Here is a 21587-nt window from a genome sequence, read left to right as displayed (position 1 = left end):
TTTGAATTGTAACTGTATTGAACAAAGATATTACAGACTAAATGTTATGCGATTCTTACTGCCAAGTAACATAAAATAATATTATTATACTATCACCTTATTCAGTTAACAAAAAAAACTTTTTAATTCTTATATTAATATTCAATATCAATTATTTAATTTATTTATAAGCCAGGCAGGTGTAAGCGAAATATTAATTCGGCTATTACAAGCGCTTCCAACACAAATCGGATCACACCGCCTGAATATTAACATGTAGAGAATCAGCGTTCTCCGAGCTGGGATTACGTTTATATCACAATCGAAATGGACTGTTGATTTATTAATACCACTATATAAAACAATAAATGATTGTTATTTAGTGGTATTGTTAATCTCCAATATTATGCAACGTTTAAATGAAAATATATTAGATACATATGAAATTAGCGTTTTGTATGGGAGGAATATAAACTAAATTTTTTTTTTGTAAAATATATTTAATTAATCTTAGTTATCTATGCACTTTTGCCATCTCATAGGTAGTTCATTGATCCCTTTACTAAAAAAACCATAGGGGCGAGAATCAATAAACTCTTTGATAGCGGTTTGGAACGCCGCATCGGAGTTGAATTTTTTTCCTTGTAAAAAGTTGTCCAAATTCCAGTAAAAATGGTAATCTGTTGGGGCAAGGTCCGGGGAGTACGGCAGACATTCCAATTGTAGCTCATCTAACTTAGTGGTTGTTTGTTGTGCAATGTGGGGTCTTACATTGTCGTGAAGCAGCAGTGGCCTAGAGCGATTGACCGATTTCGGTTGTTTAGCAGCTAGTTCTTCCTTTATGGTTTGCAGTTGCTGACAATAGATATCTGCAGTAATCGTTTAGCCAGATTTTAGAAAGCTGTAGTGAACGACACCGGCGCTAGTTTATCAAACTCTCACAAGTAACTTTTTCTGAGACAATTTTCATTTAGGGCAGGATTTGGCTGAGTCTCCAGGGATCAGCCATTGCGACGAGCGCTTCCGACTATCGTACAGTATACAATTTCCATCACAAGTAATGATTCGGTTTAAAATTCCTTCATTATTGTGTCGGTTGAGCAAAGTAACACAGCAGTCGACGCGTGTTTGCATGTTCGATTCACTCAATTCATGAGGTACACATCGTTCAAGTTTTTTTACTTTCCCGATTAGCTTCAAGTGGATTAATACAGTTTTATCACTTACGCCGAAGCCTACAGCTATCTCTGAAGTGCTTTGTGATGGATCCGCTTCCACAATAGCCTTTAATTCTTCATTTTCCACTTTGGTCTCCGGCCGTCCACTGGATTGGTTCTGAAGGTCGAATTTTCAGAACGAATTCGTTGAAACCAAAAACGTATCGTGCTTTCTTTTGCAACACCAGCGCCGTACATATCATTAATCCTTCGAGCTGTTTCTGCAGCACTGGTGCCACGGTAGAACTCGTACTCGTAAATATACCGATATTTCATGTTTTCCATTGTGCGGTAATAAGCGACGCCAAAGAAAAAAATAATGAGGAAAAAACAAATAAATGACTGTTTTCAAAACTCAAATGTACCAGCTAAATGTATTTATAAATTTGAATTCTTAACCAAAGAGGAGATATTTCAGATCAAAGTGGTCAGTAGGACAAAACACTAATTACATATGTAAGGACCTAATATAATATTACTTAGATAACTTAAAAAATATTTTTTACAACTATGGTAAAATATGTTTGTTTCTTCAAAATGGTAAATTAAAAAAAACATCGTATATTTTGTCAGGAGTATCAAAATGATAGTATATAGAGATTCTTATAATAATAAAAAATAGACATAAATGTTGGTAAAAATAAATAATAAGTGTTGAAGAAGAAACAACAACAAACAAAAAGTACAAATCGCACTTGTTCTCTTAAAAAGTAAAGTGCCTAAGTTTTGCGGTCGTTTATAGAAATCTCTTTATCCAATAGAAAGCGTTTCTTTTTTATGACGCCATAAAAGAGTTATTGCTTAGACGATAACAGGCTATTTATAACACTTGCGTCGGTCTCGCTGAAGCTTCACAGCTACGAGCTAACACATTTTATGCTTCCACGTAAATAATGATGCTACTTATCTTGCCCAGCTGAGTCGCAGATTTTAGCATTTGTTAAACCAAAATTTTTTATAAAAATTATTAAGTTATTCTACACCATTAAAATAAGTTTGTGAAATTAATTAATTTGATCCGAAACGGTCATTTATTCATATCAAAAATATTATAAATAAATTTTATTAATATAATCACTTTTCTATAAATAGAGCAACAATTAATTTTAATTGGTGCTCTATTTATTTTGTTGTTTTTTCTTTGACTAATTTTTTTTCTTTACTTGACCTTGTATTTATATCGCATTTCCGATTAATATTATTGTAAATGATTACAATGTCAACAAAATAAACAGTTAAACAGTGAAATTCGTCATCAAACACATTTATTCGTTTAGGTGAAATGTGGAAGCTGCAGGATAATAAAGCTTAAAACAGACGACAAAAACAAATGGGCATTAATTGGGTAAATGAATGTCCATTTCCAAACTAAATAAGTTAAGCTTCAAAGAGGACAAATATCATCCTGCATGTGTTTAGATATATGGTAACTGCACTTTTGCCGTCCTCCAGTGTTATTTTGCTAAAATTGTTAAAACGGACACTCGCGATACTAACGATATTGACAAAGCTTAAATAATTATAGTACATTGTTGAACGTACGTTCTTATAAAAAAAAGACATTCAGCTTAAGTTATTAAATAAATCAACCGAGATAGGCCAAAGGTCTCGCGGTTAAAAGGGCATCGCCGTATACACTAATTTTAAGTAGGTATGTTAACCTAGTACGTTTTGTACACATGAAAATTTTATTAAAATAATCTTGTAAATTAAAAAAAAGTTATCACAGATATACTTATACTATTACTACCGTATTTATTACACTTACATATAATAATAAAATATTTATTTAATATTTTTCATAAATGTATATTAAGTAGATAAAGTCTACAGTAATATGGTATCTAAACCAGGTAGTTCTGCCATATTAAAGTTATATGTTCTATACTAGGTTTTTTATAAATAAAAAATAGCCAATTTATGAAAAAAGTTTTTAAAACTTATGGAGATTCTCGTATAATGTATCTATTGCCCACATTCTTCTTGCCCCCGCCGCCGATTTCACCACTGCCTCTATACTTGGTAAAGAATTAGATAATTACGATCTGAAATCGATCGACTAGACTTTCTCCATAATTCATACTTTCGTTGTTTTTTTGATTTTCAAAACTCGATGGTAAAACTTTATAAATGAGATATAATAAATAATGATTATTAGAAGTCAGAAATCATTGAACACGATAAACCCAAAAAGAAGTCGCTTACTTTCGATGCCTGACACGTCTCTATTCCCTATGGTAAGTGTGCCAGTATAGAATTCAGCACGCTGCACCTTATTAACTATTCATTCTAAAGAGAATATATAACATAAAGATTTTTAGAAAAAAGTACTCTATAAGTAAGATTTCGATCATTATATTTTTTTATTATCTCCAACTATTGTCATATTTTTTAAAAATAAACGATATTGTTCAAGTGAATATATTTCAAAAAACATTATATACAGACCTAATTACATTCCAATTGTAAATCAATAATTATAAATGGATTTTCAACCGTGCTTGATACGGAATCAACTTTACATAACATTATTTATAAATGTTTAGTCACTAAGGCATTTGGACAGGAATATTTAGCCTTAATTTATAGAAATGGAAAAAATACGTCAGTTTGCTGCTTTTATTTGTACATAATATTAGACACTAGATCAAGTTGGAAACACTATCTTAATATGTGAAATGGACAGAGACACTCAAATAGCTTCATAGTAGGAATAGTAGTAGTAGTCAAAATAGTGAGCTTACTAGTGCAAGTATTTTTACTTATTTGATAGCGTTGACGTTAACTGCGATTTGTATGGAATTGAAACATCGCCATCTAGTGACTATAATCGGAAGTCCAAGATGGCAGTTAACGTCAATGCTATCGAATAAGCAAAAAAATTTGCATTAGGCACACTGAACATACACATAATATTCAATGACAAGATATAGATCTAGTAATCAATCAAAAATTATAATATATTTTATTTTAGTAGTCCTGTACAAGTGCTTTTGAATTTTCATTTTAAAACGGTATAGCAAATGTTAAGCAACAGCTGGTTTAAAATGTAGATTCTGCCCAGAAAAACTGGCATACATTAAATTACATAGTAAATTAAATACCCCATATAAAAATCAATTTGATCTTATATTGAGAAATGTGGCTAGTTTTTAAAGGTTTGTTTGATGTAACATTTTAATGTATTTTTAAATGTTAAATATCTTTGCAGATCTTTTTGTAGGTATGTTCACTTTCCCTAGGAATATATGGAAATTTAGTCAAAATGTCAATTTATTATTTTCTTTACAGTAGAGAAATAATGTAAAAGGTCACCTAATTTATATTTTTTGATTGACAAAATGTCCATCTTTAAATTTTACATTTTACTCATAATAAGGATATATATATATAACATAAACATACATTCACCTTTTTTCAAAATACTATAATTAGATACAGTACAGTAACAGCCTGTTAATGTCCCACTGCTGGGCTAAGGCCTCCTCTCCCTTTTTTTTTTTTTTTTTGAGGAGAAGGTTTGGAGCTTATTCCACCACGCTGCTCCAGTGCGGGTTGGTGGAATACACATGTGGCAGAATTTCGATGAAATTAGACACATGCAGGTTTCCTCACGATGTTTTCCTTCACCGAAAAGCACGAGATGAATTATAAACAGAAATTAAGCACATGTAAATTCAGAGGTGCTTGCCCGGGTTGAACCCACGTTCATCGGTTAAGATTCACGCGTTCTTACCACTGGGCCATCTCAGCTTTACCTAAACAAAAAACATAATAATTAATATAAGAGTGGGCTATAACAATAAAACAGAAAATATTATGAAAATAAAAATCATATATTCAGTAAACATTTTGAGGTGGAGGTCTACCAAAGAGTAACGTCCAAGAGACAGGTTGTTTTAATTGCGAGAACAAGTCCTTTTCTTCAGAAAACAAAGGATACACATTCATCAATATTTTAATCATGTCATAAGCATCAGGTATATTGTCACCTTCTGAACAATATTTGTACAACACTAAACAAGGTAAATTCTTTTCTTGGCATATTTTATAAAGTAGCGATGCAAAGCCCCCACCAAAAATTTTTAATGCTCCAATATCACCTTCATGTTTCACTATATCTGCATTCTTTATCTTCCCTTCATATGTACTTCCTTCACTTATCACATATCTAAATGGTGAACTAAGAATATGTTTCTTTTCGTGAGCATAACTACTAGATAAAATGATCACATCCTTTACATATTTCTCTTTGAATGTTTCTATAACCTCTTCTAGGAAGTTCTTTGCGTATTTAAAAATAAGCGGCGATTTCAGTTGTAAGACACATACTTTTTTAGAATCAGACTTATAAATTTCACAGGAAGTTGAAAGACATCCAGATTTTAAATTGTATGGATCATATCCTATAACAGGAATTTGTGCTGTGCTGTAGACTGATGCTATTTTTGTCATACTTAATGAAGAAATAAGCAAGTCACATGAAAGTTGACCGACATTTCCAACAGCAACACTTGGAACTATTAAGGTATATTCATTTAGGGGATTCTCATCACAAAATTTCCATATGCTACTCTTATCCATATTTGTTTTTTTTTATTATTTATTTCATATAAGTATTTCGAGAATGGATTAAATTATTAAGAATAATATAAAACTGTTTAATTGAATGATTTTTTAATATTGATTTTGACATAAAATTTGACACATTGACATTAGAAAACAAGAACGTCAAAACAAAGCAATTTTTCAAGTTTGATAGAAGGAATGATATGGCATAGATAATATAATGGACTGCCTCGCTGGTCTTGTAACTAGATATAAATTTATACAGGCGGCAAATTTCGAAATCTTGGGTTCAAATCCCAAGTCGGGCCAATAAAATGTTATTGGGTTTTTCTATCACAGTTGGCTAATCTCTCTTGAGATTATTGACTATGGCTGAAATCGGTAAGGAGGTATCGGTTGATATAATTATGCCCAAGCTTAAAACTTTTAATGTAGATTATAATATACTTTACGTTATCCATCCAAGTCCGCTCCGAATTTAACCTTAGAGAGGACTCTGCTGATCACCAACTGTTCCTGAATGGGAGCCTGAAAAGTCAAAGTGTCTTGTGGCCTTAGATTTCTAAGTCCGCACCCGATCCAAGTGTGTCGAAAGTAATAGCACACACCTGCTTACCGCTCAGCTACTTCATTTAATCGCATAAGTATTAAGGCATGACGTTGAAAACAACAATGCCAAATTTACCATTAAGTTTTGATGTGAAAAATCTATTATATATCTATCTATACGTACGTCGTTTTTATATATTATTATGATTTAAAGAAAATTTATTTTATAAAGGAAACGACTAATTTTTATTATACCAACATATATTTATTTATAATTTCTAATAAATAATAAAAAAAATACCCATCAAATATACATCAATAAAAATAAATTTTTATTAGATTTTTCTTTATACATATACTCTTTGTTAGAGTTTTGATATGAGTTATTTAAAAAGGATCATATTGTTCAAATAGAATATATTGAAAAAACAATAAAAAAATGTGCTTTCGTTTGTCACACAGTGCTTAGAAGAGCTTGGATTGTAATGTGGTTACACTATAAAATAAAAGTGTTTCATCTTAATTGGTATTTTAAAACATTCTTATATTATTATGCATAGCTATATTTTATATCTACCATTAATTATTTTGGCTTTAAACACCTCTTTACGCCATTGTTTTAATGTCCTCTTTTAGGTATGTTTTAAAGTTTTTTTTATTATGAAATGTTAAAATATACAGATTTGATTTATGTTTTTTTACTTTATCACGATTTGGTGGGTTCAATTGATCTTTTATTATTTATTAAATATTTGCTTTTATTAGTCAGACTATCATTAAATGTAATTAATAAGAATTTAAAATAAAGAAATCGGTTGTATTTACTTAGCATAAAACGCATGGTAAGTGTAAGTGATCCTACAACACTCCCTCAATTTTGTAAATAATGCCTACTTGACTTTTCTTTTTTTTCCTTTTCTAGCGCTATTTGAGCGCAAAATATTCTGCCAATGTAACGTATAGGAGATACACATATGATATGAGATCATTCGGTTTCAAATTTTGAAGCGTTTAATGATGATGCCGAGATGGCTCAGTGGTAAGAACGCGTGAATCTTAACTGATGATCGTGGGTTCAAGCCCGGGCAAGTACCACTGAATTTTCATGTGCTTAATTTGTGATTATAATTCATCTCGTACTTTACGGTGAAGGAAAACATCGTGAGAAAACCTGCATGTCTAATTTCACTGAAATTCTGCCACATGTGTATTCCATCAACCCGCATTGGAGTAGCGTGGTGGAATGAGCTCAATACCTTCTCCTCAAAAAGGGAGAGGAGGCCTTAGCCCAGCAGTGGGATATTTACAGGTTGTTACGGATTACGAATAATGATGATGAGTAGAAACTATGTAACAACTATAAACGTACTGTAATTATACCTTAGAATACTGAATAGCATATGTCTATATGTGTTCATCGCACATATTACATCACTAACATCTCCTACTACTTTCAAGTTCGGACTTCTGAGTTCTGACATTTGTCAAATTGACAAGTCTTTTCTCTTAAATTATGCGGCACTGATTGCGTCTGTACTATAATATAATATTAATAATTCGAAAAGTATATTTGTCTAAAAACAATAGAAAAAAATATTTACAAAATATTTGTTTGATTATGAATGAAGCACAAGGTGTAGATCCACAGTTTGAAGACTTTATTCTGACAGAAACACAAAAACAACGATTTCAGGTAACAATGATTTGATATTTCCTTAGTATTATTAAAGGCGAATAGGAAAACTAACATTTTTTTCCTCTTTAGATATGTTGACTCTAAACTGTATAGATTCTCCTCAATGTATTCGCTCATAATTCAAATATAACATTTTCGAGATTGTTTACACGACCTTTGCTCTTATTTCTAGATTTAATTATTCAACAATCTGTCAATACTCACATTAAATTTTGAATGTATTATTTTCAGGTTTTAGTGCACGGACTCACAGACACGTGTTGGGATACGTGTATGGGTCGACCTTCAATTCGTTTGGATTCCAAGACTGAAGTATGCATTATGAACTGTGTTGAAAGGTTTATTGATTCTACAACTTTTATAACGAAAAGGCTTATGAATACAACTAAATATCGTTCTGACGCACCACTTGAATTTCAGTAGTAGTAAAGAGTAAGAAAATCATAAAAATGTTCTCTATGATTAAAAACTTTTTACAACGTCATAAGAGGAAATTTATAGTTACCGGTGCAGTGTTTGGCTCTTTATATTTGCTTATGGGCTATGCTCAAAAAAGGCTTAGGGAATGGCAAGAAAAAGAAGCAAAAAAATTCTTTGAAATGACTCGTAAAAAACAACACTTTGAAAGCACAGAGCGAACATGTAATCAAACCATACTTTCATTATCGAAAATTGTTTCTGAAAGTATTTTAAGTATACTTAACACTGAAGAGATTATACAAAAGTTGCAAGACAATCCTGACAATAAACTTGCTTTATGGGAACAAATGAAAGTAATGATTTTTACTAGAATTTGTGTTTTAATATATGCTTTGTCTATACTAAATGTTACTCTACGAGTACAATTGAATATAATTGGTGGCTATCTGTATAGAGATTCAATGCATGAAGATGAACCTCTCATAGACAGTGAGCTACAAGCAAAATACCTGTCTCTCTGTCATCATTTTGTCGGCCCAGGAGTTGAAGATTTAGCCAGGCAAATAGAAAGAGCAGTTAAAAGAGTTGTAGAGCCTATTTCGTTAAAAAAGAAAATTACTTTACAAGAAGTTGAACAAGTATTTTGGTCCATACAAACAATTTTGTGCACAGATACTAATGATGGTGATCCCATTAAAAAGATGGTACATTATTTGGTGAACCATACTGAAATAAATGATGCTAGATTTGATACAATTGTAAAAGAAACAATGGACATTTTGGAAAGTGATGAAGTAATGTCAGTTGCTATGTCTACAGTTAGTAGAAGTTTCTCAACTGTTGTCGATGAAGTGGCAAATTTATTCACAGCCAAATGGGTACCGACTAAAAAGAATCACTTAGAAGTAATTGAAGATCAAGTTATTACGAATGGAGCCTTGAAATTGGGGGGCAGTACAGATCCATTTATTGATGTAAACAAACTCGATATGCACTTTGTCAAGCTTTTGCCGGTGATAAATGAGCTTATTACAAAAAATACTTGCAAAAGTAATACCAACATTCCAGATTTACTAACACAACAGCTTACATTAAATGAGAAGATAAAAGTGCTGGGTGCAAATGTATATGAAGTGTTTAGCAATACATAAAAACATATTGATAATGTGATTTTTTTAAGTAAAACAAAATACCTGTTAATTTTATTTGGAAAAATTATAGAGTAAAATATAATTTGCAATTATATTTATATTCATTGGCTTATAAATATGGAAGTGTTTGCACTTGTTGTGGGATGGTATAAAAATATTTTTTTCTTATTTATGTGTTACACAATTTGGGGTCAGTAATAAACATGTATGATTTATTTGTTAAATTATTTAAAAGAAACCTAGAGATGATCAACAGCATACGACCTTTGACCTAAGAGCAGTGATTGTTAAATACAATGGAACATCTGTTAAGAAATTAATTTAATTTAAAAGTATAATGCTTATACATACATATTCTTGATAACTATAATGGGAATACACCATTTGTATGTGTATATAAATTGAATGAATGAATTAATTTAACTTCTAGAAAAACAAACCATTGCAATGTGTGTGTAGCTGACTTAAAGCTGCTAGGAAAACATGAGTGCATGAATATCTAAAGCCGACCCTGTGTTTTGCCGACCATTAGAAGCTAATTGGCAACTTCTTAAGAGATTGTACACTGTTACAATATTAAACATAAGTGCTACTCCTAATGCTTAATTTTTTTTTCACTTCACAAACATCCTAAATTCAGTTTTTTAAAATACTGCATCTGATGTGCTCTTCCTCATCTGTATGAATGTTCACAAAATAACAAGTTGTTTTTCTATGAATATGTTATAGTTATGTAACTCTTAAACGGCTGTACCTATTCTGAAAAGATATAATGTATGTGCTTGAATAGATTTTTAACAAACTTTAAAACAAATAAAATTCTCATTTCAGCTATACAAAGTTGAGATAAGCTGCTAGTATAATTATGTATAACAGGTATAAATTGAATGAATATTTTAAAATAAATGATTTGATAAAATTGTTATGTGTTGTCTGTAACAGTATTTTTACTGTCAGCTTAAAACATATTTAATTTAATTTAAGTACGTCAATGTTTAAAAGATTTATAGGTTACTAAGTACACTATGGAAGTTAAGAACCTAAGGGCTACTTGAACCGAGTTATACGAGACTCTTACCTTACCAGCCTTAATCTCATCAGCACATTTGGAAGGTGCGAAAACGAAATTTAAATATATAAAATAATAAATAACAATATAAAATAAATGTTGAATTATGAAAAAAGTAAAGTAAAATATTAAGCACACAAGACTCAATAGTGCTTGCCCAGATTTGAACTGGAAATCTTCGGTTAAGATCTACGTTCCTATCCTAGTGGATAGCCATCTCGGCTTTAACTATTTAAATATTTATTTAATAATAAGGTGATAAATGGGCCTCCTGATTGTAAGTGATCACAACCGCTCATAGACATTCGCACTGTAAGAAATATTTGCCAGCCCCCATATTACTAATGCATCACCAACCTTGGGAACTAATATATTATATATGTCCCTTGTGCCTGTAGTAACACTGGCTCACCCACAACAATATCATGTATTGTATATACATGTGGTGTTTGGCGGTAGAATATGTAATGAGTAGGTGGTACCTACCCAGACGAGCTTGCACTAAGAGACCAATACAATAGAAATGTAGTGGAGATGTATATATATTTAACTTTTACTGTGAAAAAAATACAATTTCAAACAAGAACCTAAATGTAAAAATCTTTATAGGTACCTAATTCCTGTTTATATTTACATTTGAATGAACAACAATATTAATTATTACAATTAAAATGTAGTAAACATTCATAAGCACTGTATAAGTTAAACAATAATTCAATGCATTTTCTGAATAAACTTCAGGTAAAACTGAGTACATTATTTGAATTTTATAATGACAAGCTATGGGAATCAGATAGTATTATGTCGAGACTCGAAACAAGCATGTCTTGCGGGGTGTCCGAGTAATGCCGGCGTACGTCACGTCAATGCAGAGATATGCCGCAGACGGTACGAAATGCGCGCGCACTTAGCCGCGCGCCGCCAATAACTCGTCGCAAAACGCGGCAAGCGCGCGCCTCTATCGATGAACAGTGAAACGTGCACACACCCGACTATATTGTGAAAATTTTGTGTTATAAAATACTACCAGTGAATAGTACCTAAATAATCTAACAAAACTATTGAATATTTTTTTAACTAAGAAGTTTTTCCAGGATATATGTTAATATGTAAGTCCATTCATAAAATTCATTTTTGTCATTTAAGATTTAGTAGGAAATAGAATATATTGAAAATAAAATTAAGTAAACATTAAAAAAATAATTTAACAAGTTTTTTTGTTTTCATGTACAATATAAACAATTCATAGTTTATTTTTTTGTATATAAACGATCATACAAAAATAAATATTACAAAATATATTATGTGTATATATAATATTTGTATCATACTTCCAGAAATCAAATATATTATCTTAATTTAAAAAAAAAAAAAACCTTATTTTTATCCAATTTGTACAAGTGCCTATTATTGATAGATTCATAAAATAAAATAAAAGTAACGATACTTTTTTTATTCATAACATTGCACATAATATAATTACATTTGAGCACTAAAGTATCCGTATCATTGTGGGTATATCTCGCCATCAGTCCATATGTTTATGATACTCAAACAACGTTCGCATGCTTCTGCATAGCTGTTTATAGTTATGAAACCACATCGTCATTCAACGCTTGTATTCAACATTATTAATCTAAACATTTTGGGTAACATAAATTCTAGTTGATCAAAAGATTGGTTACATATATATATATATATATGTAACCGATGTGTGTATATATATATATACATATATATATATATACATATATATATATATATATATGTATATATATATATGTATATATATATACACACATCGTATTTAGTAAGTTTTACCAATACATTTTCACAGTTTAGTCTTCTTTATAATTATTGGCTTCCGCCCGCTGCTTCGCCCGCACGTGAGCGTTAGGTTGCCTGCCTAGGTGTTAAGCTATCTCTATTCTTAATCTCATCAAATCCGTTCAGCCGTTTTTGCATGATTGAGTAACAAATATCAAAATTTTCACATTAATAACAATATTAGTGTGATTATAGTTGATTAACGTATCTTTTTTTAAGCTAGAAAAGTTTAGACAAGTAATAATTATATTGTTTAATATAGTCAATGTATTCAGTTCAATTTTGTAAATAATAATTTTCTATCATGAACTGCCTCGTTACTCACAAAATTAAAATTCATAACTTATATTATAACTAAGTTAACAAGTTAATCTTAAAAAAGTATAACTTCGCCGTTCTCCGGGCTAATATTTTTATAAATAAAGAGAAATTTGTTTATACAGAAAAGACGTTACACACATATTATATAAGTAATATGCTTTCCACCTGTATAAACCGCACTGCAAGCATGATCTCTTTTTTTGCGTTCTTCAAACATCCAACGATAATCTGCGCAAACGTCCGAAAAATGCCTAAAATCACCCCCGGCCCTTATGCCTAGACCTACAGGCAAAAGCCTAGGGCCCATCCAACCAAAAATAATGTAATTTCACTCTAACCACCTCGGAATGGAACCATACTCAAATATCAAAGTGCCTAGAGGCCTTGTATCTCTAGTCCGGGTTTGCTTATAATACAAATATAAGTTATTATCTTGTTGTTATCATATATCTATAATTTTTAGTTATTGGTACAAAAATATGTCATCTTTTTTTTCAAATTTAAAATCACATAACCAGTTCAATCACATACGTAAATGTATGTATCTTTAAAAATATACAACATATTATATATTCACCTCCTACCTTAAAATATAAACTATTATGTGATTGTAATTACAATATCAATTGAATAACCTAAAATAAAATAGAAATAGAATTTACCTCTTTATAATATTAGTAGTATCTAGGACATTGAGGTAATAAAGAATACAAATTATAACTTTGTTTATTTAGCGGTGATTTTCATAGTATCAATTTGTTTTTACGATTATAAAATACATCCTATTATATACTAAATGCTTAATATTAGCACAAGAATTTATAAAACTGATGGCCCATCCTTAATAAGTAATTAATTAGGCTTACATTATATTAGTCTTTTCAGATATAGGTATTTAAACTATGCCGAATAAAATATTTTTGTATTGCAGCCTGTAAATGTCCTGCAGACTGGTGGCCTCCTCTCACTTTGAGGTAAAAGTTTTAGAGTTAATAGCACCACGCTGCTCTAAAGCGAATATCTTACAGATACACAAGTCGCTGAATATCAGCAAAATTAGACGCATGTAGGTTTCTTCACGATGTTTACCCTCATCCCTGAACACAAGATAATTTATTAACACAAATTATGCACATTTACAAACAACAGAAAATTTAGTGGTACTTTCCCGCCCGCCCGGGTTTGAGCCCGCATTGCTCGAGTCGCTATACTTTAAGAATCAATAAGTTTTAAAGAGTCGAAGTGGCTTAGTGGTTAGAACGCATGAATCTTAACCGATGATCGTGGGTTCGACCCCGGGCAAGCACCGCTGAATTTTCATGTGCTTAATTTATGATTATATTTCATTTCTTGCTTGACGGTGAAGGAAAACATCGTGAGTAAACCTGTTTGTGTCTAATTTCACTGAAATTCTGTCACAAGTGAATTCCAACAAACCCGCATTGGAGGATCGTGGTGGAATAAGCTCCAAACCTTCTTCTCGGAAAAGGAGAAGAGGCCATAGCTCAGCAGTGGGATATTCACAGGCTGTTACTTCACTTTTTCTTTTTTTTAAGTATCTACATGTCTGACCAGATTTTGTAAATAATTGAAACATCTACAATTTACTTATTCATTCCATAAAATAGACTACGAAAAATTGCTTTAACTTACTTGTATGTACGTAATAATTACAAATGTGCCGAGACAAGCACGTATTACATAATTTTAAATTTCAAACCTTTCGCTTAACTTTAAAGGATAAGAACCTGAACTATAGTTTTAGGAATTTACATCCAAATGCAGTATTTAACCCTATTTTTTTAGGATTTTCCTGTGTGACTGCACCTCAGCAAAACTTACTTCAGATCAGAGAATGAATTTTAGAAATTGCAGATTAGATGTAGCTTAAAAGAGGGTAGAATTATTTAGTTCTGGAATAGTTTGGGATTCTGAATCTGGCTTAAATCTGATTTTATGTAGTATTAAATAATAACATGTTTATAATATATACTTTTTATCTAATTATAATGGCATTTCTAACTAAAAAAATATGTAAATAAACTTAGTAGGCACATTATTTTTTAATTTAATTATTACCTCAACAAAAAGTTTCGAAAAAAATATTTTCTACGTATTAATACTGTAAGAGTATTGACTAAAAACAAACATTAAACGTACCTAAACTCACCACACGATCGTGTAATAAATAGCATATTACATTAAATTTGGATATTAACATTTCAGTTTTACGAGTGAGATGTACAGCGACGAAACTTACTTATAAACGATGCTTAGCGGCTGTTTAGTTAAATATTGATTCTGAAATCTCTCTGTTGTTTTTAAATTGACACACTAAACAGAAGACACAACATTGTTTAAGTAAACAACGCTCATAAGTGAGGCCGTGACCGTTTTTACAGAATAGGTACGGCAGTCAGATAAATGAATTATACGTCCGTGTCTAAATGCGTTTTGTTCAAAGCGAGTGACAGATGAGCTTCATTACAGATAATTTTAAATACAAAGATGTTTTAACATTTTTTATGAGCAGTTTTTATCGAGTTTATATATAACGCAGGTTGTTTTACTAATACAATAAAAGTCGTAGTATTTATTTGAATTATTATGAAACATAACACAGAAGTCGCATTTATTTGTGGTATGGCATAGGTCGTATTATATACTTATTGTAAATTTATAAGAACAACGAACATTAAATTTTAGCCGAGGCTTGTATTAAACGCAATTACAATAAATACAATACAATAAATAGCTAATGCCTCCCACCCCGACATCGCACGAGTAGAATAAAGGATATTTGTATTTAAATTTGGTAAGTTCATTATTTATTTATATATATATATATATAAAATGCCAAAATGGCCCAGTGGTAAGAAAGCGTGAATCTTAACCGATGATCGTGGGTTCAAACCCGGGCAAGCACCACTGAATTTTCTTGTGCTTAATTTGTAATTATAATTCATCTCGTGCTTGAATGGAAAACATCGTGAGGAAACCTGCATGTGTCTAATTTCATTAAAATTCTGCCACATGTGTATTCCACCAACCGGCACTGGAGCAACGTGGTGGAATAAGCTCCAAACCTTCTCCTCAAAAAAGGGAGAGGAGGCCTTTAGCTCAGCTGTGGGACATGCACAGGCTGTTACGGTACGGTTACGGTATATAAAATTGGGAAAAAGAAAAAAGATGCAGTAAAATCTGTTTTGTTGTACTGTTTGTATGTGGTTTTAATACTATTAAATAGAAAGCTAAGCCAATAAAGTTCCCAGTTGGCATGATTTTCCCACATTTTTGACTTTGACTTTGATGAATTATACACCTTAAATTTCCTCAATAATTACTCTGTTCATTATGAAAACCTAATCGGTAGTTTTTTGACTTTATCGCATTCAGACAGACAGAAGCAGTGGGGATTTCTTTATTTTAAAATATGTACTGCTTATAAAAAAAGAGAACTGAATTCTGTAAGCATAACATAATATCTAGTCTAGTCAAACTTATTCCTAGTTTGAACGATAAAGATACTGCTACGTTGGTCTAGTAGCTTATATGGCCGCTAACCTCGAGGCACTGGGTTCAAACCCAGGTCGGTAAAAAAGTTAATGGAATTTTCTGTCAAAAAATTCTCGGTAACATTTCTCCAAAAGCACATGAAACCCTTAGTCTAAGGGCCTGCGCTTAACTCTTTCCCGTCGTATCCGATTTGGTGTCCCATCGATTTTTTAGATTAATGGAATCGAGAGTGTACCTATGTATGTTTGCGTTGGTTGCAGTTGGTTAATCTATCACGAGAATGGCCGCCGGGACCAAAATCGCTCAAAAAAACATTAGATGACGAGGTTTAATCTATACTGAATATTCTACAACATCTCCTAAAAGCTTATTAAACTTCTCAATATATGCCTAGGACACAGGCCATCCCTTTTGAGCTGAGCGACCACGATTCGACTGTGAATGGATAGAGTTTAAAAACACGTCTGCAATATCTAGAAATCGATTTCACGTATGACGTGGGCAATATTATTATTTATAAATACAATAAAACCACTCGGTAATAGAAAGAAAACTTAAATCAATACAACAATTAAACTAAACGAAAATTGAAGCTATGTTATTAGTTTATCACCTATATCTGATATTTTCACCATTCCACATATCTACCAAACTAACGTAGTTATATTTATCTAACATGTACTATAACTTATCATAGACGTATTTACATACCATAGACGAAAAACCTAAATAAATGTTATCGTCGCTTCTCTGCCCTAATTTTTTTTATAAACTAATCGGTATTTTCAGGAATCATATAAAGAATGAATTTACCTATATAGTATTATGATAAAATTAATAAGTTTATCAATGTAACTAGAAATTTTGTAGGTTTATCTAAACTCTTTTAGTCGTAAAATTTCGTTTTTAATTTTGTAATCTTCGACTAGTAACTGTATTTTATATGTATGTGTATATACTACAGACATTGGATCAGGTATCTATGATATGTACTGACCAAAATACTATTGGATATTACTACTTAATCTTCCTATGTATTGCATGAATTACACGTTTCATTATCTATGGTAATAAACTTATCATGCTTCTACGCGCATACGTATACACATCCGGTAATAAAAAAATAAGAATCTATGACAAGTTTGCAGGCGGGAATATATAAAAGAAAATTGTAAGTAATAATTATTCGAAATTTCTTGATAACTAAAGCTTGTACTTCGATAGCGTAATTAAAAAAAGTAATCCTACTTTGATAAGCACGAACGAAGCATCAGTTAATAATTTATCAGCTTTATTTTTAGTAATTGTATAAATGATTTATGTTATTCAAAATCAAATATTTAAAATATACTTTATTCAAGTAGGCTCTTGTGAGTGTAATAGGTACTTGTTAACTATTCACACTTTTCAGTCAATTTACGAAGAATTATTCTTTTTTTCAAGTGAAACACATAGTTAAATACGTATATACAATTAATTTTGAAAATCGACGCGTTGACTAATAATTCCAAGCATTTGCAGTATCTATATTCTTTTACTGTTTAATAAGCCTTAGCTTATTATTATATTGTCAAACGATTTAAATTCAGTTATTGACAAAGTTAAAATATCTACAAAAGTATAAATTTCCTACTTTGTTAAAAACATCCCAAAGTGAGCTTCAGGATTATAAATAGAGCGGACAGTTATTTTTTGAAGAATGAAATAAATATGTAATGTTACCACCATATAATACGAAATATATAAATCGAGCAACATCAATATCAGTTAGTTATATAGGCTACTTAACCGCCTTGTTAAGAGCTGAGTTTTTCAGCTAGGGACTATGAGAATTCCACTGAATTTTCTAATAAAAGAAATTCTTATTTTTTTTTATATTTATAAAAACAATATGTAGCACTTTTATTATTAAATACTAAAAGGATGTGTTATTTCATGCTCTAACATCGTTTTCATTAAGATCGTTATTGTTTATAGATCTGCTGTTTGATTTTTTTACAATAAAGTACTAAAATTAATTTTTTTTGCAATACCAAACAATATGTCATTTAAAACCAAATATTTTTTGAACGCCCATTTGGAATCAATGAAAATGCTTTGTTTATGTTGCCATAATTAACTTATTGTCTGTCTACTTAAAAAAGAAATTAAGTATCGACAGCCAATAATACAATATCGAAAATACCTTAACGTAGAAAGGATAAAACCGAAAATAGAAAAGAGCTGACAACTGATCTTTGTAGAACAACCATTCTTATTACATAGTTCCAGAAGTTCCAAATGTCCAAAGACTTTGGAACAATTAAAATTTGATTTAACTATGAAACAAAATTATACGGTTGACACCGTAAAGTTGTAATTTATAAACTCTCAAATGTTTGCTCTAGGCAATTTAAAGCCTATAAACCACTTACGCGTCTTAGTATTTGGTTATGCTGACTTCTCTCCGCTTTATACTTGCACAAAAACTAACACCACTGACACGGTGATAAACAACTCACCTTGTAATTTGAATTGTTTATCATTAACAAATGATTTAATAATAACTTGAGTTTAGTTGAGTGATATTTATTATGTTTACTAAATAATTATGTTTAATTGAATGTTATAGTTTAATTTAATATTGTATTGTTTATTATTTTTATAATAAACCGTTCTCCCCTATTTAATTTTCTGTAACCGAGTCAGTGTCTCTCCAGTCAGTTTTTCTTCAAATTGAAAGTGAATATTTATACTGTCATTGTATGGAGGATTCAACGACCACATTATAATTAAAAATTTTATGTTATGTACAATGGCTTTCTCTGTTATCGTGAGCCACATCTGTCAGGGTGCGCTCACGCATCACACTCCTATACAAACAAAACAGACGTAGGTAAATAGGTCGCTCAAAGATACGCAGTGTCGTAAATATAATCGGACAAGCGAGTGACAGAAATAATAATAATAATAAACCCGTAATACACATGTGGTTTTTAATCCAAATAAACCGTTAAACCCCAAATAAGTTGAAAAAATATTATCACTTATAAATGTTTTAGGACGACCTTAAATACCGTACATTTATATTTATATGATAATCTTTTATATAATTTTTTTAAAAAGATTTATTTTATCCACACTTTATTTTATTTGATGAGACAATAATGTAGTTGTCAAATCTTGACAACAGAAGACTTTTGTTCTAATGTTAAACTTATCTTATAATGTTAAATGAGTAATTCTTGTATCTATTTTGTGTATCTTGGAAACGACTAATGATTTGGCTGAAATTTTGTATTTAAATATGGTTTTACTTTTTATTTTTATATGTGCCTTTTCTGAAAAACGCAATTATTAAAATTTAAAATTAGTTGTAATTTAAAATTAAATTCGGCTCGGTCACCCTACCTGGGTGATAATTAACTGAATAACATTCTTAATTCTGATATACTCGATGTTTTAACGATACTGTCGTTAATATTATTTTGCTCGTTAATATTCCATTCCATTGATTCCATTTTAATATATGATTTATAGATAAATTAAATTTTGTGTACTATTTATAAGGAATGTTTTATGCCTGCAACTTGTTTGATTTTAGATTTTTTTATGTCTCTGAAAGAGAACCTAATCCCTAAATGTCTAAACAATAAACCCATTTCGAAAAAAATCACCTGCGATATGGAATTTATTTTACAGTTTTATATTTTAACTTAATTTTTAGGAAATTGAAACGAATTTATTAATTTTATTAAGTAATAAATATTGTTTTTACTTTTCTACGATTTCTTGTACAATATATAAATTAATATAATTATTGTCAGTACACACCTACTTCACCCCACTCTATAATAATAAAAAATTTTCTAATAAAATTGTATTTCTAGTGGAATTAACTATAGGTATAAATAAGTTAACTGACTGTGATTGTTTCTCTGATATGCTATTGTAAATGTATAATGTAAATAATAATTATGATAAATTCACCTAACTTCCGGTATGAGAAATGTAATATGATCGATTTTTTTAGATCGAATCAGTTTATTTTTTTATTATTAACTGTTCTTAAAGGAAATCATATACAAGTACGAAGATGTTGTAAGTATTACCAGAGCTGCTATAAATGTGTGAGGTACAAAGATAAAATGATGTGTACCAGACCAGGTTGGCCGGTTCTTCTCAGGGCTGGGTATTTCTTTTCCGAACCGGTGGCAGTTTCTGGTTTGACTATCAATACGCAAATGTAATGCGTCAATGTTGAATAAATCATTTTGATTTTGATATTGAGGTATACCAGATTACACACTCTTAAAAAAACATACGTTGGCAGAATTTGTTCGGCTGCAATAATAGTCCAAAAACAGTTTAAAATGCAAAATTCTTATATACTCCTATATACTCGTGCATGTAATGTCGATCTATTCTTTAAGCTCTTAGACCATTACATCCCACGTTTTCCATTTTTATAAATTTATCTAATATTATAAACATGAAAGTTTGTGAGGATGGGTGGAAATCTCTTACTCTTTCACGCAAAAACTGTCGAAAAATGGTGTATTTGGAATGGAGAGAGAGAGAGGAGAGAAACTTGATTGTTTGAAATGAATAATTAGTAAGCGTCCTACCGGTTTTTCTAGATACAATTAACATGCCGAACATTTTTTCGGATCGAATCATTTTTTCAAAGAATTAAAAATGCTTCAAATCTTATCTTTCGATTTTTATATTTAAAGACACTTTTATATTTTTTATTTCATTAAATCGTGTGTTATTTTTTATAAATTATATTGCTCTCTTAAAAAGAGATTTTTCCACTTTTAAAAGATTATATTTAATCTTGAGTACAAAACAATAAAACAGTCTTTTAAAAGTACATTCTTTATGTTCTCTTACATGTTCACTAGTTTATATTTGTATGTATTTATTAAATTTATCTTATCGTGTAACATAATTTTTATACTTCAATGCACATTTGCTAATAATATCTGTAAATTTAAAGGAATTAGTAATTATGTATATAATTATTTCCAAGTATTCCATACCTACGGCTGACTCTTTACTTGAATAATATGTAGGTATATATAAATTTTTGAATTCAATACGATCATGTAATTAAGATGCGTGCAGCGCAAGATCGGCCAACGTGGAAATCCTTGGGGGAGGCCTTTGTCCAGCAGTGGACGTCTTTCGGCTGATATGATGATGATGATGATGTATTAAATCATCTTTTAATTATTGGTAATAGTATGGTAATACAATTTTTTTACTAATGCACGCATTTAATAAGTCAC

General features: G+C 30.6%; 3 protein-coding genes across 3 annotated transcripts in view; 2 read left to right on the top strand and 1 right to left on the bottom strand.

Moving 5' to 3' along the window:
* Nucleotides 1-5011: 5011 nt before the first annotated feature.
* Nucleotides 5012-5907, bottom strand: LOC126776407 (proteasome assembly chaperone 2). The gene has a single exon (XM_050498904.1). The coding sequence runs from the start codon at nucleotides 5778-5780 to the stop codon at nucleotides 5037-5039; it is 744 nt and encodes a 247-aa protein (XP_050354861.1). The 5' UTR covers nucleotides 5781-5907; the 3' UTR covers nucleotides 5012-5036.
* Nucleotides 5908-7786: 1879 nt separating this feature from the next.
* LOC126776372 (peroxisomal biogenesis factor 3) lies at nucleotides 7787-9796 on the top strand. The gene is made up of 2 exons (XM_050498847.1): nucleotides 7787-8007; nucleotides 8242-9796. Exon 2 carries the CDS (start codon nucleotides 8460-8462, stop codon nucleotides 9579-9581), a length of 1122 nt encoding a protein of 373 aa, XP_050354804.1. The 5' UTR covers nucleotides 7787-8007; nucleotides 8242-8459; the 3' UTR covers nucleotides 9582-9796.
* A 1692-nt stretch (nucleotides 9797-11488) lies between these two features.
* The window catches only part of LOC126776358 (glycoprotein 3-alpha-L-fucosyltransferase A-like), a 28385-nt gene continuing 18286 nt past the window's right edge, over nucleotides 11489-21587 (top strand). Inside the window, exon 1 of the mRNA XM_050498819.1 lies at nucleotides 11489-11759. The gene's annotated coding sequence lies outside the window, so the exon portion shown is untranslated. The remainder of the gene's footprint in view (nucleotides 11760-21587) is intronic.

This window comes from Nymphalis io, chromosome 20 (assembly GCF_905147045.1).
Source record: "Nymphalis io chromosome 20, ilAglIoxx1.1, whole genome shotgun sequence".
NCBI classification, from domain to species: Eukaryota; Metazoa; Arthropoda; class Insecta; order Lepidoptera; family Nymphalidae; genus Nymphalis; species Nymphalis io.
The sequence above is the reverse complement of the archived record's forward strand: the minus strand, read 5'-3'. Positions and strand labels throughout refer to the sequence as shown.

Bases quoted from the DNA above. Each gene is read 5' to 3' on its own strand.
- LOC126776407 (XM_050498904.1), bottom strand. From the start codon at position 5,780: ATGGATAAGAGTAGCATATGGAAATTTTGTGATGAGAATCCCCTAAAT.
- LOC126776372 (XM_050498847.1), top strand. From the start codon at position 8,460: ATGTTCTCTATGATTAAAAACTTTTTACAACGTCATAAGAGGAAATTT.